The sequence below is a fragment of the Tinamus guttatus genome, unplaced genomic scaffold, assembly GCF_059628265.1.
Source record: "Tinamus guttatus ecotype Peru unplaced genomic scaffold, ASM5962826v1 Tinamus_guttatus_pri_ptg000227l, whole genome shotgun sequence".
Lineage (NCBI taxonomy): Eukaryota > Metazoa > Chordata > Aves > Tinamiformes > Tinamidae > Tinamus > Tinamus guttatus.
In genome coordinates this window covers 316,126-342,396 of record NW_028288761.1, presented here as the reverse complement: position 1 = coordinate 342,396, position 26,271 = coordinate 316,126, and the positions used below count along the sequence as shown (strand labels likewise).

The window sequence follows — 26,271 nt, the reverse complement described above, 5'->3', positions numbered from 1 at the left end:
CTGACGTCCTTGTGTAATTGCAGGGAACTTTGAAGTGGGTGTTCACATCGCGGACGTGAGCTACTTCGTCAAGGAAGAAACAGCACTGGACAAAATGGCCAGCGAACGGGCAACTAGTGTCTATCTAGTGCAAAAGGTAAGCCTGTTTTTTTGTTCTTCTGCGGACAGCGTCTCCCTTTTACCATGAGTTCATTACAAAGGATCGTTATCAGATACCATCAATCAAAATCCAGCCAATAGTGTGGCAAACCTATGAGGAAGCTGATGTACCACACACCACAGGTAATGAAGGTGTGCACCAGCTCTGAACTTCTGAAGCGTTGCAGTCCACAATAGCTCATGACCTTGGGTAGGCTGGGAGCAGAGCTGTGCAAACAGGGCTCTGCTGATCTGGAGCTGGTTCAGGTCCTCAAACCATACAGAAAAGTTGGTACCTGCTCAGCCTGAGTTCAGCCTGAGGGACTGAAGATGGTTCATCTGCTTTGTAGTTGTGGCGTGGAGTTTGGAGCCTTGGTGGTGATGGAGAGTTCATGGTTTTTTTTTTTTTTTTTTTTTGTCTTCACTGCTGTAACTCTGAGTAGATGCACAGCAAAGTATAATATAACCCCCACGCTAGCAACTAAGAAGTGCAAGAGTATTTCACAGACTTACCTGAGTGTTCTGGATGTTGGAGACATAATGCTCTTCCATCATGTGGATGGAAGGTACTTAAAATTGTACAAACTTCAGCATAACAGGAACAAATATTGAACTCTGGAAGTTCAAAAACAACTTCTAAGCTTTGAAGATAAATGAGTGGAGGTTTAACATTATTGGAAAAATGGCGAAAGATAGGAAAGATCCAGATTTCTTTTGTCTATTTTTTAGTGAAGTGTGCAGAAACACTTCCCCGCTCATTGGGTGTTGCAGGCACTATGCACTGAGGAGAGCCAGGAGGTTTGGCTGTGAGATTCCTGTGTAGGCTTTAAGCAGCATCTGCATGAGGAGGAATACTGAGAACAGCTCATTCTGTCTCTCTCCTCACCCCCATTCTGTCAGGCTATAGAAGAGCTTTTTTCCACCACCCTTCCCCAGATGACAGGGCATCTGTGGTATAATAAACAAATGTATCCTACTTACTGCTTAGGATCAGGGGCGATTCTTCCCCTCCCTTCCTGACTGTTCCCATGATTGCTGTCCAGGGAGGGTCTTGCAGTGATGCATGCTCCATAGCTTCCTGCGTCCTCTCCATTCTTTCCAGTAGCCCCAGGGAATTTAAATGATTTATTTTGCACTGTTGAAATCAAACTAATGGGCTGATATCAAGCTTTTAACCTTTAGTGGATATTCCATAACTTTACAAAGGATCCGTTTGGGTCAAATGAGCAAGGCATAGATGGAGGAGGTCTCAGGGTGTTGGTGGCCTTTTATATGTGTGTGTGTGCACAGGTCCTGTGGAATAGCCATGGCCACAATGCCAAGGTGCCCATCGATCGCAGTGGGGCAACACAGTTGGAGCTGTGCTGTGGGACTGAGGAGTCGCCGCTTTGGGAAAGAGCAATTCCCAGTGGCTTGCTGTTCTCTGGGAGTGGGAAGCAGTGCACATCTCATGGAAACAGCAGCTCTGGCACCAGTGGCTTCCCAATCCTACAGTGTCTCTCACAATGAGCCCTTGGCCTCTGCAGTGCTCCTCTTCCATCTCTGTTCGATGACCCAGCGGCTGCAGCTCACTGCAGGAGATGGGGTTGGCTCAGGGCAAATGCCACTGCATGACAACAGAGCTGGAAGGTGTGGCAGTATTTCCATGTCAAAATATTGTGATTTGCAGGCATGTAGGGTTTTTTTGAGGGGAAAGAAGATTTTTTTATATAGAAAGGAGACATTTTTTTTCATAAAAATTTAGTCAAAATTGAAAGCTAATTGAATTTTCTTTCAAAAGTGTTTTTTTTTTCCCTCAACACTACCAGTCAGTTGTCATGTTTGATACCAGCATAACTTATCTGTTGCCTTTTCATACCCATAACCTCCAATTGCTCTTCAACTATTTTGGCAAAGCAGTCAGCATCAGTATTTTACGTACCCTTTTGCCCTGCAAATTATATATTTTAAAAGCGTAAACCAGCTTAGATAATGAAAACACGGTGTTGGTCAGTGTTTTAACTGCAAGAGATGAAAAGGAGAGAGGTGATGGGAAAGGGAAAGCAGCCAGACTCGCTGAAACAAGATGGTAGTGTGACTGTAGTAGAAAATATGCTTTGCTTTGGTGGAATTGTTTCCTAAGACAGCTGTGATTCTGCTAGGGGTTAGCACCATGCTAATCCTCCTAGAGAAGTTAAATAAAGCCACATATTTAGTTTTCCTCCACCAGCTATCCAGAAGAGGAGTTATTGTGTAATGGCTAGCGGTCTATTTAATAAAAGTCGAAAGTTTTAGAAATAAGAGTGTATCAGGTTTTAAGAAGCAAGAAAACCTAAACAATTTCCTCTTTTTTGGCACATCTTCTAGTGTTATTTTAGGTGTGAAGCAGCTCAAGTGAGAGGTCAGCCATAAATCCCTATAATATTTTATTGGTACTATTTTATACTGGAGATCAAAGATTGGAATTGTAAGCCTATCTTCACATTGAATCCAAGGACTTTGAGACATTCACTTTTGACACCAGCAGGTTGTCAGGGTGTTGATATTTTGATAATCTCAGACCGAGTAACAAAGAGTTGCTCAAAATCTGAATTCATGGAAGTGTTGATACAACTCTTAAGCAGAAATCTTGGCGCACAAACAAATTGCCTATTTCCTTTGAGTGTCTTTTAGTGTGTAAGCAAGAAGCTTGCGGAGCGCTCGCCATTGTTAGACGGCGACGTCCTCCTCCCAGCTCCGGGGAGAACGGCCGATGGAAACTCGCGGAGTTGGCGACGGTCCCTCCGCGGTGGGTCAGTGGTGGGAGAAGGGGTCACCTCTGGATGTCTGCAGTGGTCGTAGGCAGCGTGGCCCGAGACCGCGCAGGCAGCCAAGGCGGGGAGCCAGCAGAGCGGGATTGTTTGATGGGAACAAAACTGTCTGCGTGACTTTGTGAAAGTGCCAGGGGTTATTCTTAACCAGAGTTTGTTCCCTGTTTTCCTTTGTCTTGTTGACTGATTTTCCCTTTCTCTTGAAAAGCCACTACAGCAAGTCCGTTGATTACAGAGCTGCCCTGGCTAATAACTTGCTCTGAACTTGGCCAGTGAGTCACTCATGACTACAGCAGATGTTTCTGATTTTAAAGGGAACGGGGAGTTCAGTCATCCCAGCATGTGTGTATGCTCCCTCCCACTGCCCGGCTCCGTAGGAATGAGTCCTAGCCTGGAAAGTCGCACTTGGATTCTGGAAGCAGTTCATTAGCTTAAGAGGTAAAACAACAACGGGCTGTCACATGCAGGGGGTTAGATATTCCCCTCGCCAAAGCGAGTCCACCATGCAAAGGAGCCAGCTGTTAAGCAACGTGGCAAGCCACGCTAGCAGGTGCCCGTGTTTTATAACGACAGTTGGTTGGAAGCAGCCCCCAGGGCCTCCGTGCTGTCGCTCACTTTGGGGTCCCCGTGCTGCCCGTGCTCTTTGGTGCGCCGGGGCGCGTGGCTGCCTGCCGGGAGAGCAGGGACCGTGGAAGGGGTTGGCAGTGCTAAAGGCCAAGCCGCGTGCAGCAGCGCTGGGCCTAAAGAGATTTCACCTGGATCGCTTGGAAATGTGGAGAGGGAAATCCTCTGTGGGGAATTTGATTTGAAATGCAGATCCGCAGCTGTGAGCACTGTGGATATCAGCTGTTTGCTTAAAAAAAAAAAAAAAAAAACACTCTTTCCACTATTGCTTGGACCCTCCTAGATCCAGCAGAGATGCCTTTTATCAGTCTGATTGATAGAGAGGGAGAAAACCAGCCAAGCTCTCACCACACAAGCCTTTCCCCAGGTCTGGTTCCCGTAACACGCTCATTAGGAAGGCTTCTCTGGGGAGCTCTAGGTCCCCTTCATTTTTTCATTTGCAAAGTTTTTTCCCTCTGGCCCTGCTGGAACTCTCCAACTGCATTTCTAGCTTCAACTACATTCACTTGCCTTCTGTTTCCAGTTTTATGATCCCTGTGTAAGCACAGGTGACCTTATTTCCTCCTGCAATAAAGTCAAGGTGAATGATGTGATTCCCCACCATAGGCACATGTTAAACTATTTGCCAGGGAAACCACATCCCATTGGAGGCCGTGTTCTTCAGCGTCGACGCAGCCAGCTGGATTCCTGCGTGCCGAGGCGGTCACAGGGCAGCTGGCAGACGCTGCTATCGCTTGGCAGACGGTCACTCTAAGGACAAAGCGTTTAAAAGATGCGAGGCAGCCTCTGGCTTTGCACATCTTCCGTGAGCTTTGAAGATGTACTTGGGGAAATCTCCCCTCATCCCTCTTCTCCTTCAGAAAGAAACAGCAATAATCCTATTGCAGAATTTCCTTCTGGGCAGCCCCTGAGACAACTCTTAAAATATCCCAATCCCAAATTTGACATGTTTGTGACATCTTTATATGTTGAATGCTGTGCTTGCAATTACTAAATCCTTTCAGCCTGTAACCATATCATGTTAATGGTCAGACCATAAGAGGAAATGACCGTTTATGACTTAGAAACCTCTGTACTTCGTAACAGTTGGTTTATTCTACAAGTAGAGTATGAAGAGGAGTCCTGGTGTTAAAGCAGATGGAGGCAGTTAGCCAGGACTGTCTTGATGTTGAAAACAGGTCTCTTAATTCAGTAAGGTTGATAAAACTGAAATACCTTCAATGTAAGGTCACATTGTCTTAGGTTACATATGTATTTGCTGAGCCCAGAGAAAGGTTGGTTGAATTCTCGCTCTCCCGTGAGACTTCTTCTGTGGCTTGGATTAAACTGCTTTGCCTGAAGTTTTTCTCCTGTAAAACAAGAGTAACATGGGGATGATATCTCTCTGTTTAACAGTAGGTTCGTTACAGCTAATTGCTTGGTGAGTTTAGTACTGTAATTACAAGCCGAGTTAAAGCTTTGCTTGCATTTCACATCACTGAGACCCTTTCCATGAATTATAGCCTCTTGAATTGGGTATCAATTCTCCTCAAGTGCACTTAAAGCAAGCATCCTGTTGCTTCATCTGGACTATTCTTTGTGGATGGGCTTCCATATTTCATGTAGTATTTTTCTAGCAGTCTGTTATTGATTCAGGAGACATGGAGGGAAAGAGGACACAGAAGTATTCAGCAAGTATAAAGTGTTATGAGTATGAACCCAAATTTCATGTCGGAAAACTGTTTGGGGGCTTTCATTGAATTAGTAGCGTTTAGCTCACCGTGACCTGAACTTTGGGGTCTCGCAGTGGTCATGGGAGATCTTAGGCCGGCAGGAATTTCCGATAGTCTATAATGCATCCTCGCTGGCTGCTATTTTCTCTCCTTTCTGGCATGGGTTGGCACGACTCATTCTAAATTTATAACCCTGTGGTATGGGCCTTTCCAGGCAACATGGCAGACCTCACGTACTGTATCTGTGAATTATGAATGTATTAGTATTGTTAATGTACTTCTCACAACTGGAATAACAGAGCTGGCGGCCTTTGTGTTGGGGGAAACGGCTTATCATAATGTGCGCCCTTGTGACCTTCCAGTTGAACCAGTGCTGCTGATTCATGTTGAAGGCGGCTCCTCGGCTGCCAGAGGCTGCACAGTTAACCTTCTGGCATTAATATGCAGTGCAATTAGAATGGATTTATAGCCACAATCTGGTGCCAAACCACAAATGTGATTAAATATTTTAAGAGTTTTTCCTTCAAAGCAAGAGGTAAATATGAGGCATGTGGACTTGAGGAGTAAAGAGACACCTGAGATTCCAAATAGAAAATGTTATCTCTGAAATAATCAAATCAGTCCCTCGGAGATCGGACAAGCTGGGCTTTGCATTGCAAGTTGACTTGTTGCTGTTCTTATATTTAACAGGATGGTACGGCCAGAGAATCAGAAATGGAAACTGAGTAATTAAATAGCTAAAATATTTTGAAGGCAAGTTCAACAAAATATAGCATTTCTCTTGGTATTTTTCTGGAAAGCACCAACCCCCATTACTGTTGAGAGTAACAGGAAAAGTAGCCAAGTGCATTTACTGCTTCTTCAGAAAAGTTAGCAATGAGAAGGGAAATAAGAATGTGAAATTTTAAGTAATTGGATTTGCTTCACCAAATGGCTGTTGAAGATTATCTTTACTGCAAACCTCTGGGAAATGGCACATCTGGAAACATTTGGAGCCACTCACCTTTGCTCTCAAGCCATTGCGCTCCAAGCTCTTGCTGTAGCCAGGTGAGCAAGGTGCTGTTTGGTAACTCAGTGTTCAGCACCTGAGGGAGGTATTGATTGATTAGATATAAAGAATGGTGGCACAGGTTAAAAAATAACTGCCAAAAACTTCTGTTGACTCACATGTATGGGGATATTTTCTTAAGTCAGAGCTGAGCATAGGAAGATAATTACTGTTCTCCCTGTGTTTGCAAAGACTGTCCTGAATAGTCATAAAAGGGGTACTTTTTGGTTATCTCACTGCCATCTACACATTCCTGTCTCTATGTTACAAAGCATGGCTCAATCTTTATTAAAGCCAGGCTCCATTCCTGTGTCTCAAAGGAGAACTTTTATACCGGCTTAGCAGGGAGTGGGCTGAATTTCCCTTGCTTACCTGGTTGCACAGTCTTTAGCAGTAAAGCAGGGAATGTAGTTCCCAAATCCACTTCCCAACTGCTGAGTCTGTGTTCCTTCAACATCACATTTCCTGATCTGCTCAGCCTTCCACGTTCTTCCCAATGTCAAAAGGGTAGTGGGAAGGCAGTGGAAAACACAAAACAATTTTCATTGCATCAAAACTGCAGAGCCAAGTGTTTGTGTAGCTGAGACCTGCTGGATGCCCACCCTGCCCTTGGAGGGGAGTGATGGGAGGGATGCTCAAGCATCAAGGGAGATGGTGACAGCTTCTTCTCTTCCCGCTGGGAACCAAGGCTGCTCCAAGTGTTGGTAGTCTCAGCAGCATCTTGCTTCCTTAGCAGAGGATTTGGGTTATCCATTCTCTGCTGGTGTAGTGTTCACTGTGTGATATAGCTCTGACCTGAGTGATGGGTCCCAAAACCACAGCGTAGCCACTCCTGTCTTGGAGGCCATGAGCTTGAACATTTAACATTTTCTCCTTTTGTGAATTGCTCAGCCTCTCTTTTGCCAACTGGCCAGGGAAGTTTGGCCACAGACAGATCTTCAGTAAAAGCCTGTGTCTCACTAAGGCTCTTTTCTCTTCCAGGTGATCCCGATGCTTCCCAAGCTGCTCTGTGAGGAGTTGTGCAGTCTCAATCCCATGCGAGATAGGCTGACGTTCTCAGTGATATGGAAGGTGACCCCAGAAGGCAAGGTAACTGCAGTGGTGACTGGCCATCCTGCTAAGCAGGTCTGCTTCGGTGACCCTATTCTTGCAAACAGCAGTAAAAATGCAATAACACCCAGGTGTATAGCAGAGAATTTGCTGGTAATGTAGGAGTATCCCTGTATCATGTTTTACTGATGAGATATCATGGAGTTGGCAACTGGATTAATTTCAAAACATGTTGGGGAAAGGAAAAATATCTGTATGAATCTCAGGAATGGGGGAGAGCCTGCTCCTTGCACTGTTATTTATCCTTGTAATGTCTCATTTGCAGCAGTTCACTGCTAGTGTTTCAGAGCTGCAGTTTCCTCTGCCCCAACGCTGCCTTGTGCTTGAAGATATTTATGCAGGGCAGTGGATGAGGGCAGTATCCCTCCATGGCCTCTTTGGTGAATAGGTTGTTTTATTCTTCTTTAGAGCTGCAAATTGCATCAATGGGTATAAAGTGCAGTAGTTCTTTGGCAAAGGCACAGCTCTGTGCTCTGCATGTGTTTTGCCTCCATATCTACAAAAAAGTTTCTTTGGAGGGTTGTTCCCAGGGAGAAGTTGTAGGGTCTGCCTATCGGTGCAGCAAGTTCTCTTCATCTATCTGCCTGCCAGCTATTTTGAGGCCTTGGTTCCTCTACCTGTTCCTCTCCTACATATTGGATATCCCTACACATCTCCTCTTTGGTGACCATAGGGTCCCCTCAGTAATCTAAAAGGGCTAAAGAGGAGGCTAAATGTCTCAGAGGACTTTGGGAAACTGTCAGCGAAAGCACACTTTTTGTACTTTGTTTTTCAGCAGTATTGTGCTCATATACAAGTAGCTGTGGAGTATCTCTTATGTTAATTTGGTAATTTTGTGTGAAGTTTAGCTTTACTTCTCTATAATTGTCCATGCTGCTCCAAAGGAGGCTGAATCTTGTTTTGCACTTCAAGAAAATATAGTTGTAGTCTTGTAGCTATTCTCCATTCCTCCAGAGAGTCCCAGATCTGTCACTGAGGTGGATTTTATTTATTGTAAAAACTGTTCCATTTCCAGTAGTGATTATTGCCAATGGGATCTTTCAAATAGTGGCCTTCATTGACTCTGAATAGTCTTTGAAGCATTAACAGTGTAGTCTTAATGAAAATAAACCTTTAATTAAATCTTACCCATGATCCCTTGGAATCTATACATTAATTGCTTTTCAGACAGGGTCAGATCCACCCTGTGTGGCTAGAGAGAAGGCAGAGGTGTTGCAGCATCTCCCTCCCGCCTGCCCAGGGCCGTGACCGTGCTGCCCCTTGCAGAGCAGGCTCTCAGCAAACAGGTTTCTCCTGGGAGGCCCTTCAAGACTGCAGTGGTCCTCAGGGTCACTCGGTTTGAACGCGCATTGAGGGCCACAGAAGAATTGACTCCTTCCAAGAGGGAAGGTGCCCAGAGGGCTTTTGGCCGGCGGGACATTCTTGTAAGAGCTTATCTTTGGGCAGGGGCAGAATATAGTCTCCTGTATCTCTAGGTGTTACTTCAGCCTAGGGTTAGTGTAAACGGATCACTAGTCCCCAGGCACCACTGGGTGAAAGGGAAGAGAGCCAGAGGCCCCTGCCCTGTGTCACCTTTGAACTTCAGCCGGTGGCCTCAGAGGGCACTAACGCTGAGGACAGGGTATTCCTTGGCGTGGGGGACACCAGGGCAAAGAGCACTTTGTGTCTCGTATTCAAAGCAGCATCATAACCTTGAGCTTGCAGAGCCTCAAAGCACTCCTCGAGGTGAGTGCTGCTCTGAGCTCCCATTATTGCTCTTCCAAGGCAAATAAATCTCTAGCTAATGCACCTCACAAGGAAAAGCCCTGCAGATTCCTCACGCGAATGTGACTAGTGATTAGTTGTTGGGGGGTTGTTTGTAGTTTCTTTAAGAAAAGTAATGGCAGGCTCAGCCCTTTGGGAGATGGACACTTTCTTGTTTTTACTGCTTTTGCATTCTGGAGTTTTTATCCTCTAGTTTCTCATGAGTGTAAGCGGGTGTTGCCTGAGCCACTTTCCACACAGCTCCAGGGACTCTCTAGTGGGATGGTGTGATATGCTGTGTCCAAGATGTCCTTCCAAGGGCAGAGGTGTCAACCAGATTGTTGCACCTGGGCTATTCCTCAGCAGCTGATCTGCATATTTATAAGAGCAAAGCAGCATGTTCTTGTTCAGATGCAGTCAAGATAAGGTTATTTGGAAACAGACAATGCAATTTTCTTTTAAAGTCATTGTCTTCTGATGTTTGAAGTATAACCCTGCTGACTCCTTCCGCCAACATGGAAGAAAAATTGCTTCAGTCTGAAACACCCTGTGCAGGCAACGTGTCTCCCAAGCTCAAAACTGGTGTCATCATCCCAGCTCTTAAAAAGCCACTGTCTGCATGGAGAGAGACCTCAGCCACATGCACAGCTAAATTGCACTCTCAAATTACCCATAGCACTGGGGACATGGTTGATAGAAGGGTGTCAGTCAGGCCCAGTGTTTTCCATGAGAAATTCTGCTGCAGGTTCCAGCTAGTTCTCAAAAGCTACCAGAGCCAGGGAGGAAAATGTTAGTGTAATGCTGGAAATGCCTCAGATTGCCTTGCAGGCTGCTCCACGTAATCCCCCTGCACCAGCTCCGAGCCCCCGTGTGCTGCTCCTCAGCTCTGCTTTGCCGGTCCCGCAGCTGCCGGTGCGTTGGCCAACCAGCCTTCGTGGCCTTCCCCACACAAGCAGAGCTTGCTCCTTCCTCTGGAGGGGCTTCCAAACCAGGGACGCAAGGCTGCGGTTACCCAAATTCTGCTTGAATGGCCCCGAAGGCAGAAACGAAGAACATTTCCAGGAAATACTTGGACCTAAGGTAGAGCTAACTTCGCCTGCCCTCACAAGCCTCAGTCTGGCAGCTCTGTTCACTGTGCACAGGGATTACTGGACTGCACGGGGCAAGATGCATCCAAAACTCCATTCCTGTGTTTGTGTGAAGTGTTTAATGCATCCAGGCAATCTTGGTGTGACAAGTGGTTTAGTGAGCGTTATTAGTAAGAGACTTCTCACAGGGTTGTTGCTGTCCATTTTTATACCTGTTAGAGTGACACCGGAATGGAAATTGAGTGTTTTGCGTCATGGTGCTTCGTTGCCTTCAAAAAACCAAGGACAAAATAGTCACTGAGGAAATAAAGAAGTAAGGGAAGTTTAACATCTGCTAATATTGGGCTGCTTGTCCTGACACCTTGCCCTGAATGTAGCCAGCATGAGATTTGATGTTCTAATTATATTCCTGGGGCCCAAAACGCTGCATCTCTCATCTTACAAGGAAGTGAGTGGAGCTCTGAAATATTTGGCCTCTTCTAGACAAGCAGAAAAATGAGATTTTGTTGAAAGCTTCAAGTTCAGACAGTGAAGTGGAAATCCGGCCCATTGCCTCCTGCAAGGGACAGCGAGTGCTCCTGGAAGTCAGTGGCAGAAGCACTGTGGCTTCAGACCTGGCTTCAGAGATAGCCCAGGTGTTGGAGAAAAAGCTGCTTCTGGGAATGACTCTTCTGGTTTATGTCCAGTCCCTAACCCTTTTCAGCATAGATGTTCCTTTAACGGAATTGTTCCACCTAGGTTATTAAAAAAAAAAAAAAAAAGTGACACTGCTTTTCAAACACAAAATATTTAGCTTGAGATCATAGACTATGCTACCAAACTTAACAGGATGCAGCAGAGCATAGAGCAGGTGCTGCCAGTATCACTGAAATGTCTCTGCATCCTGCTATGTGACTTTCCCTTCCTTTCTTTCTCTATGTATTTAGATATAGAGACACATACAGAATAACCATGAGCCTCAAATCTGAGCACTTTACGTCACAAAACATCACTTGCTGCATCCCAGCTACGGGGACACTTTCTAATTGGAAGTGGGTGAAGTGCCCTGTGACTTTCAGAGCTCTGAGCCACTGACTTATGCTGCACATATATTCTGTGGAGCGCACAGGAGGGAAATGGCAAAGGTGCCATGGAGATCAATCCTTTGCTGTTAAAAGGAGGATTTGCCTTTCTGAAGCAATAGTCTTGATGAGCCTGTGTTAGAGCCGATTGCTCTCCCCAAGCACCATGTCCTGTTGTGCTGGTGAAGGGGTAGAATTATAATTCTCCACTGGCTCTTTGAGCACTTGTGCTTTGAATAGTTTATTGCAGGCTGCTCTCCTCTCCAGAGCACTTGTGCCGATGCTCTTGACTTTTCTGCAGAGCCTTTTGCCCTCTGCGCTCTCTTCCTGCCATGATGAGCTTTTGGAGTCTCTTACCTGAAAACAGATTTTCATTTCTGCTTTAAGAAATAATTCTGAGTTACCAGTTCTACATTGGTGTTCGGTTACAGAGTTTAAATGTGAGTAGCTTCTGATTTAATTGTTTCAAAATAAAGTGATGTTATATGCATTTGTAGATGATTTTTTCTTTGGAGAGCAGAAGAATTTGGAAGCTTTCAGAACATTTTCTGGGTTTGATTTGGGCCTAGGACCCACCAGCACTAGGTGTTACCAGAGAAACGAGGGGGTCAGGAACCAGGCCATCTCTCCTCCAAATCCCCTGGAGTCCTACTCGGGCACTTCTGCAAGCACTAGGCAGACATGGGGGTCCCTGCAGCTTTCTCCCTGCTGTGCTCCTGACAGGCTGGTACTTGAAGATGAGCATTTTGGGGCCATCCCCATGTGCCATTCTGGCCACACTTTAACTGAAGATGGGAAATGTACTCTGTGTTTTAGGTACAGGAGCCTCCTCTTGGCATGTGTGTGTGCCTGTCTGTGCTCCTGCACCCTGCTAACTTTTGTATCAGCTGACTGATTTCAGTCCCCAGATGGTCTGCCCTTCTTTTGAGCCTTAAGAAGAAGGGCATCCAGGCAGACGAGGGAGATCCAAGCAGTGCCTCATATGAAGGAAAGACTTTATTGTGCACAAACACATTGCTGGAAACTAGGGAATCTTTATGGGCAAAAACCGATGGCCTCAGCCAGAGATCTTCATTTGTAGATCACAGTCAGTCTCAAGGTTGGGTGTCATTCATGCCAGTGTTTGTAGAACTTCCTGAGCTTTTATGCACTGCCATAATAAGTCCTCAGATCTGTTTACATTTTCCCATTTTGTAGATCCTTGATGAGTGGTTTGGACGGACAGTCATCTGCTCCTGTGCGAAGCTAAGCTACGACCACGCGCAGAGCATGATTGAAAGCCCTGGGAAGGTGTTCTTGCCTGAAGAGCTGCCTCCTGTTTCCCCTCAGCATTCAATAGATGAGATTCACCAAGCTGTGCTCAGTTTGCACCGAATCGCCAAACACCTCCGCAAGCAGCGTTTCGTCGATGGAGCTCTGCGCTTAGACCAGGTGAGGAATGCCACAGCTTTAAGGGGCTCCCACTTCCCTGCACTGAAGCAGTTTCTGATTGACCTCCCCAAGAATTTCCTCATCAATCCAAAAACTCGAAGGGGAAAGTCAGGTTGGAATAGAAAGGCAGGCTTGTGTGGCAATGTTTTCGTAAAATGGCAACAAATTTTGTAGCTAAAGCACTATACAAAGTAGGATTAACAAAAAAAAAAAAAAAGTTCCTGTTTTGTTAAGAGTGATCCATCTTCTAACATTTTTCAAAATCCTAAGGCTCTAGCAGACTGGGTAAGTAACCTGCACAATGCAGCAAATGATGACAGTGTAATTCATTATCAGGCAGTTCAGATATCTTTAGTGCGTATTTCACTGCAAAAGACTCTTCCTCCACATTCATTCCTGACTTGCAATACTCAACGTTTTCCACAACTTTCATAGCAGTTGTCTGGGCAGGGAAAATAACTAAAATGTTATCTAAGTTAATATTTATAGGTGTTGGGTGCATTTCAGGGAAAAAAATCAAATGAGGAGGTTTTCTGTCTAGGGCAGTTTAAATAATCTTGTATTAGCTGTGGTATGTGTCATTCCTACTTTACAAGTAGATCCAGATACTTTGGATTACCACAGCAAAAAATATTTTTGTCTTTGAGATTCAGCTGCTGTGGGGTTGCTTCTGGCTGTTTTGTGGGTAGGAGGTTCCTGTAATTTATAGAACCCACTAGCTGTCCAGACCAGGAGACAGAGTCCTCTCTCTTTCTCAGTGTAAAGGAAGCTCTATTGTTTCATGTTGCAAAATGAACGTGAGTCAACACATGATACTGCTGGGAAAGAAAGCATATCAAGATGTATAAACAGGACTGTTGTTCTTAAGAGGTATGTTGTAATGCTTCCATTTTACTCAATGCTTTAGCATTGTCTCCAATTCCAGGAAAATACAGTTGAATTGTAGAGGCTTCAGAGCAACACAAGCAACGAGTGTCTAGAGTCTGTGACCCTCCCTGAGGTGGCTTAGTTTGGAGAAGTTGCTGTGGAGTGGAGGCTGTGTGGTGTTCTCCATGTCTAAAGTGGACAGGATGAGACCTGTGTCTTGAATTTCAGTAGAGGAGATTAAATTTATGCTTTAGAACAAGCTCTCTGATGTAAGAATTGTAGCACCTAAGGCTAGTTTACTTAAAGTTGTTGGAAGACTTTAAGGACTGCTTAGTCATACACCAGTGAAGGTAGGGGAAGGACAATTTGCTCAAGGTCCAACCTTGCTCAAAGGTCTGTTCTTGAAACTTTACTTGATTTTTGAAAATTAGACTTTTGCTTTGAACACATGCAGAGTTTGCTTAAACCTTTTATAGCAGAGGCTTCCCCATTTGAGGTTTATCATGTGATGACTAATAAGATGGGCTTTCGCATACACTGAATGCTAGAGGAATATAAAGAACAGCCTTTGCACTTCCAGAGTGGTGAACTGAAAAGCCTTGGAGATATCCACCTAGGAACAGCCCAGGATGAGTGGGAGCTGTGCTCCAGGAAGGTCACCGGCTGTGTTACACAGGTCTCACGTTGTGTTGTGCTGAGCAGTCACCACGTGTGCCTGAGTTCAGTACCTGTTATCAAACCAATAAGGGGAGGGTAACTTCTAGAACACTCGGGACGTTTTAAATGGGAGGGTTTGGCCAGGGAAGCATCCTGTGATACCCTGTAAAAATTAGTGGTGTTTTCATTTGCCTTGTGCTGTTAAAGAGATCCCACTGGAGCACCGTATCAGAGATCTGGGTTAAAATCCCTGCTGAGAGCAGGGAAAATGGCTGACTTGACCAAAGCTAGTGCCTAGCAGACAGAACATACTGACTTCTGTTGCATGGGTGGCATTTTGTGCTGTGCAGAATCTCTCTCCTCTAGCAAGAACATCACAGTAAGAGTAATGAGCTTTAAGAACAACGTGTATTTTAATTCAAAGGACACTTTCACTGTTCTTTTTCTTTTCTTTTATACTACTTTCATACTTAGATTGTGATAAAACCACAGAGTCCTCCAGTGCGTGCAGAAAGCAGTTACAGTCAGGTCTGAATACAACCAGAGCTGAGGGGCATGTGGACATGTCCAACATATATGGCAGGACAAAGCAATCTGTAGCTTTTAATAGAATGAGATTAGTCCTTGTGCCTTTGTTCCCCCACTTCCTCTCGTTCCCATGAAACGGTTTTGCCGCTGGGTCCCACTTCCAGCCCTGGGCGAGTGAGCAAGGGTGGGCCCAAAGGGGAACACACCTTTCTAATCGCTGGACCTCTCACTGATTTCCCGTTGAGTAATGTAAATCCCGAACAATGGAAGACAAACTCCAGCAGGAAACTAGGGGCAATGAATTATCAGATTCCAAATAAACATATGAGCAAAGGAAATGATCATCTGATGGTATTAAGGGAAGGGGGTGGCTGGACATGGGTGACTCCTGGATTTCTTTTTCCAAGGGATGTGAGCCCTCTTCCTATAAATCATATTTGAGTTCTACCTTCACTCCACTTCTGGTAGAACAGCCGTAAGTCTTTCCTCATCTCTGTGGTGTGATGTGTTCTTGTTCCTCCTATTAATATTAAGAAAACTGTTAAGGGGAGAATCTCCCTTCCTGCTTTGTCATTGACCATGGTGGCCTTGGGCTGGTGGTCATATTTTCTCAGTTTCTCCTTTGGAATGATATTTTATATCCCCTACAGGACCAATATTGTTTAGTTTTGATTGTCACAAACTGAGGACATATCTCACTTGAAGCTGTTCACTTTTCGTCATATTTTCGTAATAGCACAAATAATAGTTGGCCAGTCAAGCCCTTGCACCCAATATAGGGTGGCTTCGGTAAGATGCAGCAATATCAGACTGGATGTGCTGTGGTGTTGGCAATGCTTCCTGTTGAAATGTCACTGCTGTGTTTTTATGACCTAGTGTCAGAGCAGCATCTGCTTGCCTAGGGCTTTACCTTTTAGCAGGAGTTTTAGAAACAGGAACCTCTACTGCTGGACAGATGATGAATATTTCTGGGGTAAGGTGAGAATTACAGATCTGAGTGACACAGAAAAATGGGACAAATCAGACAGGTACTGCAGGGTCTTGTAAGATAAAATGGCCTTTGGATTTTGGGTTTTTATCTCTATGAGTTTGTCTCTTTGAAGCTGTGTAATGGAATCCTGGCCATGGCTACGGGTATTTCTGATGCTTCTTTTTGCCCCAGTCCCTTTCATCCCTGTGCAGGGGTCTGCAGGAGGGAAATTCTGAGCACTGAGCTTTAAAAGTTTTAAGCCCTTGTACCTTCAGCAACTAAGGAGCTTATGAAACTTTTGTCTACTCAGACAGAGGTTAATATATTTCTTTTTCTTCTCATTTGCAGCAGAAGTTCTTAGATGTCAAGGCAAGAGGTGCCTTATGCCATAATTTACAGTATTGCTCAAGCCCCCACCAGTCCTTTCTGTCCCTGCTGTGAAATGCCACCCCTGTGTCCTGTCACAGCTCTTGGTAAACCTGCACTGTGAACTGGAGCAGAGATATGACCTGGTTTAAAGACCAAACAACCCTACAACCTCCTTTATTTTTTTTTTTCCTGGCTAGGTTACTTTGAAGCTGGATCAGTTCCCCAAACCACAGCTTTTAGAAAAGCTAGCCAGAGAAACAGATAGAAACTTGCCTTTAAAAAAACCTTGCACAAGCTCAGGTTTGCACAAAAGCTCCTTAGCTCGAGCCTGCCTAGAAGAGACCTGCTGATAAAGTGATTCTCTTTTTGGCCTCCACTGTTTATAAATGAATAATGGGGACAGATGCCTACAGAAGAAGACAGGTTAAAAAGGAATTCTTGTGCATATGTGGAAGAAGAACACCCGGGGATGCCGATCCATCTCTGTGACAACTCAGAGAGTTGAGTTGTGGCTTCTGTTGTTCTGTGATGCTGCCTTTGCCACCTTGCACCTGTGAGCTCCAAACGTGGCTTTGACCAAAGTTCACAGTGAGAACTATTCAAAGTGGATTTGTGCTAGACCAGCTGGTAGCACTGAATTATTTGCTAGACTAGCTTGTCTCCTTGTTTTCCTCACAACAGACATTCAGCTCTTCTGGTGGTTGCGAAAGGGGAAGAAGGAAGGATAGTGATGGTAAAGAGGAGTGTTACTCAAATATAAGAACGGGGCTGCAGGTGAAACTGTCTCATTTCTGTTTGTTTACAGCCTGTGTGCTGAGCAACTGTCCTGTAACCCGAGCAGGGAGCGCTTTCCTCTGTGGGGCTCTTATTGCTTTGAGTAACCAAAGGTTGTAAAAATTGTATTATTGTAGCTCTGCCCCATGCTGGAGAACTTACTCTGAGCCTGTTCACTGACTTCTGGCAATAAGTAAATGAGTGGTCTTTGCAAATCTGGGCTTTATTTAGTTAAGGTTGATGGGATTCCTGTAGTAAAGGGGTATTGCTGCCCCAGGAGACATAGGAATTGAGCAACAAGACCGTGACCACCACAGTATATGCTAGCAGTGTGCCAGTTCCAGAATACCTGAAGTTGCTTGGAATGCTGAATAAGTTCACTAGATCTGTACCATTGTTGAAGCTCACAGAATTGACTTTTCTCGCATTTATCTGTCTGCATGATGCAAGCAGTTCTGACAGGTTGACCCAAGTCATCCTCATTCAGCAAATAAGAAGGAAGAGGGTCACTTTATGTGCAGGATATGACATTGTACGTTGGGAACTTTCCTATTTAGTTGCAATTAATGGGATAGGACAGAAACCCATATTTTTAGACAGTCGTTTTCTGCTAATGCTGTCTAATTGGATCTCTCAAGAGCCAGAGATTAATTACTATCTCCATTAAAATTTTCCCATATGAATTACAGCTGGATATAATTATGGGAAACTGTTTTGTCACATTTCCTGCCTCGTATCTGTGTGATAAGCATTCAGCACTTCTCTTCTTGCTGTGTGGAAGTAGTAAATGTCTCTACCCGTGTTAGTCAGCCATTGTACATGAAGTACGGGATAGCAGGGTGGGAATGGGAAGCACTTTGCCTGGAAGAACTGTTTAGCTGTGGACAGCAAATGGCTATAATGTTGTAGAGATCTCAGTTAACTGAAAGCTTCCATGTTTTCTGTAAGAGCATGATCTGAATTTATGTCCTAAAACGCCACTGATGCAGGGAGACCATCTCAGCTCGAGAATTCCCCGAAACGATGCTTAGGTTTTCTAGGAGTCCCAGCTGCAGCTCCATGTTCCATCCCCTCCCTCTCTTGCCTGAGTCCAGGCAGCTTTTGGGGAAGGTGGAAAAGTCTTTGCTCCAAGCACTGACTCTTGGCTGCCCTCGCGTCTCTCCCGGGGAGTGTCGCATTGTTGGGTTTTTGGCCAGGCTCGAAGGGAAAGCCCTGCTGCTTGTCACCTGGGACGTGGCAGTGCTACCAAATTCATCTTGGGTCTGATTCCCTCGGGGTAGGTGCACAGCAGCACTTTGGCCCAGGAGAAATTCAAAAAGGCCCATTTGTAAAATCCTGAAAACTGTCACGATACCTCCATAAAGACCTTGTTACAGCAATGATGTATGAACATAACAGCACAGGCAGGATGGGCTGTACGTATGGTGCTATAAGATAAATGGAAATGCAGACTGACAAGGCGCTTTCACTATTCACTTCCTATCACAATTCCACCATTGTCTGCTCATTTTCTTTGATGTCTGCTTAAAGAGGCATCACTGATAGCCAGAATGGGGACAGCAGGTGTTGTACGATCATTATGGACAGTTGCTTATACTGTGATACATAAGGCTGCTGAAAGGATGTTGGATGTGTTCGGAGATTAATTTCCTTTGAGGATTTTACCCTTTTGCCCAGCCCCAGCTAGCAAGTCCTAAATGAGCATCTAAAGCTGCAGCCAACTACTGAGGAATACTGCACTTTCCAGCCTACGCAATGAAAATGCATTTCAAAGGTGTGTTAGTGAGGTGGGCATGATTGAAACATCCTTCCTGCAGCACCACCAGGGAACATGGTGCTTTGCAGGCAAATCTGAAATGTCATCGTTGCCGTCAGGAAGCGCCAACGGCTTGGTCAGGCAACTTGTGCATGCACAGAGTGTGCGCAGGGGAATGAGATATTGCAGGATCATGTTATGAAAAGGGTCTGTGTTGGCTTAACGTCCTTCAGCTTGCATTGGGATGTTTGCATTGCCGGTAAGTTTCCAAGCATTTTGATTAAATTAGGATTTTGAATGGAAAGCCCTTGCAATCTAATTGTGGTGGGTCTTTTGCCCTGGGGTTTTAATGAAGTCCTCCCAGGGGTGTGAGTAGGATTGATGTCCTCGCACATGTCCCTCCATTCGCCCATCGTTCTTTTAAAGCCGAGCAGCTGTGTCCCAGCAGGAGCAGGTGGTGAAGTGGTGGAGCTGGCTCTGGTAGGAGGGGGGAGTCGGACGCTGGAGCGCAGGGCTCGACTGCGGAGCGTCGTGTTGGGAGCCGCCGCAGCCAGATGTCTGGGCAAATGCGGCCGGGAAGGAGCTCCCCACACAGTGGTGCTCTGGCATTAATTTTCTGCCAGTAATGCAAGAGTGGGTTGTGAATTGTTTGATTCTTCTCGGAATATTTCAGCCGCCAGCTCAGATATGCAAACTCTCTAGTCACGTGCAAGCGACTTGCTTTTAAACAAACGCGGCTTAGCCCTCGAGTTTTATTAAATCCACTACCTACCTGGAAGCTTAGAAGCCCCTCCAAGAAAAGGGGGCTTGTGCGCTTAATTTTGATGTGCTGTCGGTCTCAGCAATAGCTTTTGTTGCCTGCCGGCCTCAGAGCAAGTGTTGGAAGAGAGACTGGCCTCATCCTTTCTGGCCGTGGGAAGGGACTGCAGAGGTGCAGCAGTTGCCTGTGCTCATGCAGTGAGTCAGTGGCAGAGCTGGCAAGACAACTTTTTCCTGATTCCCAGGCCAAATGCAATGCCTCGGGCCAAAACTGACCATTCTGTTCCGCTCACGTTTATTACTGACAGCTTTGGAGTAAGAATGGCAGCTACTGAATGAGAGTCAATGCTTTTCTTGCTTCTGCTGTCAGTTGCTGGCCCGGTTACGGTCAGTTTGTCAACTCCCCTCTTGTGGCCCAGGGCAGAGAACTAAACTTCATCAGTGCGAGAGGCTGAGCTGGGGCTGGTGCTTCTCTGCAGCACGGGATAAGGAGCACGTTTCACAGGGGATCCCTCTTCCCAGTGCGTGCAGCTCGCTCAGGCTTTGGCAGCACACAGCTCACCAGCACGCGTCGGGACCAAAACAGGCATCTGATATCCCACAGAAGCCTTATCTTGCTTGAACAGGGCAGAGTTGCAATGGGCAGTACTTCCTTACGCTCTGCAAAATGCTTGGCTTTTGCTGGTAAGTGATTCCAGTTGCTGCTTGGGCAATGTCCGCGCATGAAGTAGGGGCATCTTGGTTTCCTAGACTAGCTGGATGCGAATGCTGTGTCTGCATGATGGGCAGCCTGGGGGGGATCACTTGCAGGGAGCTCAACCAGTGCCCAATGGTATCTCTGTCCGAGGAAGAAGACCTCTGTGGGAAGTAGCATCTTAGTGCAAAGGGATGTGTCCCAAATGTGACGGTGATAGCCAAGCTGAGTAGGGGATTCAGTGTTTGATCTAGCTGAACAAGCATCTCTGGTATTTTTGAAATTTTTGAGGCTGAGAGAAATGGTGGCTTTTGCTTGTTATGGTGCATGAGGGTTAAGGCAGAAATATGAGTTCTGTCGATGGAACAGAAAACAATTTGGTTCTTGAGTGTGATGATAAGCCAGATGAAAGACTGGACAATATGTGTTTGTGTGGAGGTGCGCATAGGGGTGAGTGTTTGAGTAAAGTTCTGATTTTATTTTATTCTTTATTGGAGAAACAATCCTTGCTCCCAGAGTTGTGCCCTCCAGTTTATTGTTGGTGTTTTTCTTCCCTAGCAATGAGCAAACGTCATCAGAAGGTATTTGTTGTTTCAGATTCCATTTAGCACTTATTTGAACAGAGACTTGACAGGGGTTTTTCTGTTTGGCTTTTTGGGGTATTAATTATAGCTGACTGTGTGGCTAATCCATCATTCTCCTTAGATGGAGTCACTGTGTGCTGAGTGCTGCAACTTCAAAAGTGATCAGTCTGCCATAGGTGAGAGTGTCGCAGCTCTTGGTCAGAGCTGGTCCTGTTTTGCCTAACAAGAAATGGAAGAAAAGGTAATTGTATAATGACGGAAGACAACATTTGGAAGGAGATGAAGACCCTCCAGTTCTGTGCAATTCCAAAGCAAGAGTGAGGAGGAAAAATCTTGCCTTCAAAGGCCACAGCTCATTTTACCAGGTGTCTGGGAATGACCAGTCCTTCTGAGTGCTGCTACACTTTCTTCTGTTCATATTTGTAGCTTAGGGATGCTGAGGCACAAAGCTCAGAGAGCACCTGTTGCTCCCAGAGCCCTCTGAAATGTGGTTATGAGAGTCTTAGCCAAGCTCCCAGCAGCTGAGCTGTGAGTGGCGCTGACTTTCCCCAATCCAAGGCAGCTAACTCCTGCTGAAGTCCATCACCTTGTTTATCTTTAAATGTTCCAAGTCCAAACCCATGTTTTTTTGAAGTTATATGAACTACTAAAGTTTATAGTGACTCATTCAGGGTGTATTTTGTTGAGCAACCTCTTGCTTTTGTTTTCAAAAGCAAATGTTGTGATTCTGTCTTTAGTAGTCTAGATTGTTTATCTCACGCTTCTGTGCATCTTCATACAATAATAAGGAAACTCTTCAAGCGTGAGTGTAATTCAGAGTGGATTTCCCATGAACGCCTGTTTGTGTAAAACAGGAGCATGAAGCATGACATCCCAGATAAGGGTGTCAGTCTACGTTGCACTTCCAAGATTTGTCGACACTTGAGATTTCGGAGCAACCTCCTCCCTGAATGCAGCTCCTTCTTTGTACACTGCTGTGTTGAGCTATGAGAGAGACTTCCTAATTCCTCATCTTGGGACACAGTGATTCCTCCCCAAAGTTATGAATTCACTTCAACATCATCTTAAAACTCGTAGTTTTAAAATTTGCCCTCTGAAGATAGTGTGTTCTGCAGTTCAAAGCTGATAGAAGATTTTGATCATCTGGATCAAAGCTGATAGCACAAATGCTAGAAATCTTCTATTAGTTACCAACTGAGTCAGTCATGGTCCGTTGCCCATCTGTGATGGGCTGCCATTAAATTGATGGTCCCTTGAAAACTGAGCAAGAGGCGGTGACAAAGTAGTTCTCAGTCAGCTGGACTAGAGTGGTCTGAGCAGCTTCACTGACATCCAGACGAAACTGGTCATGAAAAATCACTGTGAGGGGGTTTTTGTGGAAAATTCCTTTAACTGCACCTGAAAACTTGCCCCTGCTACAGAAGTACAAACCAACCAGTCTCGTTGTGATTCGGTTGTTTTTTAAAGCAATACAGCCTGAAAGAAACAATATATAATTTCTGCTCTTTTTCGGGCAAATGACAATTTGTCAAATATTTTTTCAATTTGTTAAAATACTAGCCATGTTGTTGGTTAGGTCCCTCCAGTCCTGTTTACCATGGCAGGACTGCAGAGCAGAGCTGTAGTTTTGGGGGTGTCTCATGGCTGTGTTGACACCAGCCCTCCAATGGAGAAATTCTCACTATTGTGAATTAACAGTCTGTGTATTAGTTAAGGCCACAGTTTCACCTCAATTTCCAGCTTTTCCAAATTCTCTGTTTCAATGGTAAGATTCTTCTTCACTTTCTGCGAGAAAGCAGTTGATTCAGCTACAGCTCTTTGCTCTGAATTACCACATTAGAGTAGAACCTGACCCACAGTACTAGGAAATAAAATGCTTAAATGGCTAAAATGGGATTTTTTTAAAGCAATTTATTAAATGATTTCTCTCAGTGATGTGTTTAGCAGGTATAGAAGATGGAATGAACTAAAGCAGGCTTTGGCATTTAGGAAAGTGAGTCATTTTTTCTGTTGCATCATGTATAAACTTTCCCTTCTCCTGTATGTATGGTTGAAATTACTTTGAGGTTTTGAATTTTCACTTCAGCTCTCTGGTTTTTATTATTTTCAAACAGTACTGAAAGTGATGGTCAATAGTCCTTAATACTGTGCTCACATTGCCTTGCTCTTTAGTTAGTTTTTAAAATAAGCTAATGGACAACATAAAGGGAGTTAAATGGTCTGGGGAGTTAATCTGCAAAATAATATAAAATGCTGTAGAATGGACAAATCATTCAGAAGAGGTTCTTGCTTTTGGGGTTGTTCAACCCTCCATCCTGGAGGAGCGTTATTGCTCAATGGTGAAGAGTTCAAGGAGTTGCAATGGGAACTTCCCATCCTCCTGGGTCTTGCTCTGCTTATCTTTCTGTGTCACGGAGTTGCTGCCACAAACCTTTCTAGGACTAATATGGCTTTTAGTCCACCTTGTCTCATTAGAAACTGGCTTGGTCTTTTTTGGCAGTTCCTGTCAAAGTCTGTGTGATCTTTCTCTATTAGAGCTATTAGAAGGTTCCAAGGTGGCTCTTCCTTGAATATTTCTAAGCCTGTTGAGTATGTGAGTATGCACTCTTGCCTGGAATGTGCTATATCAAAGGCTGAGACAGAGTTACAGCATCCTGGAAAATTAAAGCTGGAGTGGACTTCAGCTGATCCTTTCTTTTTCCTGGTAGCAGCAGGAGCTCAGGTGGCAATGCTCCTATTTGTGACTGTGACTGCAGTGTCACTGCATTGTAGCTGCTGGGACTTGTGTAGCCAGAGCAAGTTTCTCCTTTGGTTGTCTGCATGAGTTTCCCATTCACGTGGATGCAAATTGTGTGCAAGAAGTTTGCCCTGAGGCGCAACCCTTCTGTGCACCTGATTAGTCATTGCCTGGAATCTGAAATAACTAAAAGCCTGCGGAGACCTTGCGAGGAGGTCCGAGTGTGCTAGGGTCCACTGGGGTATGGTTCAGCAGCCCGAAAGGCTAACCTGATTACAGCAAAGGTAGTCATGCAAAGTGACTCACATGAGATTATCTTTAATCTCGTTATCAGGTGTTTTTTTCATTATAGTCATTAAGACAACCTGCTGGCTACTGTTGTTGTAATTGGGTTTTATTTGAAATAGCTGCAGCGCGCGGAGAAATGCTGAGGAGCAAGATGTCCTCAGCACAACTCCATGACCCCGGAGCTGGTGGCATCGCTATCACCATACCGGGTGGCACACGCGGCGTGGCAGATAGCTGTGCAATAGCTGCCAGGGCCTTTGCTCTTCAGCTTTAAGTGCGGATTTTGGTGTTTGGTCGGGTTTATGAAAGGCAGCACGAGGCTTGGTTTAAGGGAGAAAAAAAAAAATAGTCCTTTTGAAAGGCAATTTGTTTCTGCTTTCGGTGAGCAAGGCTTCCAAACGGACTCAGTCAATCCTGCAGTACAGTCAACAGGACTGGAAAAAAGTACCAAGTGAAGTAACACAGTGGCTGTGGTAAACATGAACTGAGGCCTTGGAAGTAGCTAATGGCATACCACAAAAGAGTCTCCTTTCACCCACCACGGGCCCTGCCAGCAGCACGCGCTGCCAGCGCTGGCTTCGAGCAGAGGAAAGCATCATTTGGCTCCTTTTTGGATTTCATTACTCTTCCTGCGCTCCCTCCTGCTCGCAGCAAAAGCCTTTCCAGTTGTAAAGAAGTGAATTAATTCCCTCCATGTCAGTGATGGATGAGGCGCTTTCTGCCTCTTCAAAGCGGCGAGCCGTGCCGGGGAAGGCCGGCCAGAGGAGTTGAAAAGTCCAAGCAGAAGAGGGGAGCCCGCGGGGCGACCCAGCTGCCAGGCCGGGCACCCTGGGGACGGCTCCCGCTGGTGCCCCGCGAGGCGGCAACAAAGGCCCTCCCGGGGCGCTCGCCGGCCCCAGGGCTTTTTTCTCTTTCTTTTTTTTTGTCCCGTTTTCAAAGGCCTTGGGCACATCACTTACCACACAGCAGCCGTTTGTGCCGGACGCGCAGAGCCGAAAAGGCTTTCGGAGGGCGCTGCGCTGCCCGGCACAATGAGGTGCGGCGCGTCGGGCCGGGGAGATCTCGTTTCAGGCGCCCATGGCTAATCATATTAAAGGTGACCTCGTGAGCAGCGCTTTCCATTCTTGCCATATGTTTTGTCCAGTGCTTGAGTGATGTTGTGCATTGGAATGTATTCATGCATCACCTAATTTAATCACCAGACTTAATCCCTTCTCCTGTTCTACACTCCTAGAATTTACTAGCTCCTTCTGAGCTTCCCTTGCATTGTCTGTGTCTGCCTCACAAGCCAGTGCAGATGCCTGGAGATACTTTATTTATTTACTTTCAGAGTGTGTTTAAAATAAAAAAAATAACCCAGCAACAAACCTAGCAACTTCTCCAAAGAGTGAGTGGATGCTCTAGGAGGCTGTCTCTTCTTCCCTGTGATCTTTTTCTTCCATCTTTTCCATGGAGAACTTAAGGATTAGGCTCATGAGTTTAAAAAAACAAAACAAAATACTACGAATGGAAAAATGACTGAGAAAGCTGTGTGTCTCCTTTTAATATTGTTGGAATAAATAACTAATTTTAAGAACTTGAATGTCTCTGTAAAATATGGTGTTGGTTTCTGCTCTTTAAAGCTTACTGGTTTGGTATGGACAACTTCAAGTCCAGGGCTGACCAAATAAATTTAACCCAACAAAGTCCCCAAGACTTTCAAGCTCGGAAGTTGGAAAGTCTAAATTAGGTCAGATTATGGAAAAAAAAAGAAGAAAAAAAAAAAAGCGAGCTGTGCGAAAGCTGACATGGTCCACAAGTCAGGCATCTATACAGAGCATTGCTTTTTAGACCATCTTTTGGGGATAATTTCTAAAGATTTTTCTAATACTGGCCTGCTACAGTTGACTACAGTTTGGAAGTGTATGTTAAAGTAGGACTTAGAGATTCAGTTGTCTTTTGCGACTTGCTTTAGGAGTGGATGGGGTCTGCCCTGGCATGGGAAGGCAGCGATGAGGCTTTAGGATGATGCACGATCAGGTTGCCAATATGCTGAGCTCCCAGTGGCAGGAAGCCTTTTAATTTCCTTACACTTGCTGAGGCAGATTGTTGATAAATTCCTCATGGGTTGGTTCAGTTCTTAGCTTCTCCTTCTCCGCATGCAGAGTGCTGGTACCCGCAATGCTAAATAGTGGAACACATCCCGGCTGTCTTTGAAGCCTTAAACATAACTTGTACCAATTTAACTGAAATGATGTTTTGAGTTTTTCTTCTGTGTGTGTGTGCGCGTATTCACGTGGTTCTTGCAGCTGGGTTCTCACATCTGAGCTCGCTGATCTTTTGTGAATGTGTGCTACGGCTTAGGGTTGATAGGAGGAAGGAGGAATGACGTAAAAGATTGCAAATTTGTGACTGGTTTTAAAAATAGTTTAAAAATATTATGTATCTTCATTTTGAAGAAATGCAATACCGCCTGGAAACCACAACTACTGAACATAAACCATGTCAAGCCCCTTACATATGTTAAATAACAGTGTCAAATAGAGGGTTATAAACAGCCTGCTG

At 45.2% G+C, this 26,271-nt stretch overlaps 1 protein-coding gene across 1 annotated transcript in view; it reads left to right on the top strand.

Moving 5' to 3' along the window:
* Positions 1 to 26,271, top strand: part of DIS3L2 (DIS3 like 3'-5' exoribonuclease 2) — a 186,772-nt gene that overhangs the window by 111,628 nt on the left and 48,873 nt on the right. The window contains exons 12-14 of the mRNA XM_088525501.1: positions 24 to 136; positions 7,293 to 7,400; positions 12,511 to 12,744. Coding sequence (XP_088381627.1) covers positions 24 to 136; positions 7,293 to 7,400; positions 12,511 to 12,744 — 455 coding nt within the window. The remainder of the gene's footprint in view (positions 1 to 23; positions 137 to 7,292; positions 7,401 to 12,510; positions 12,745 to 26,271) is intronic.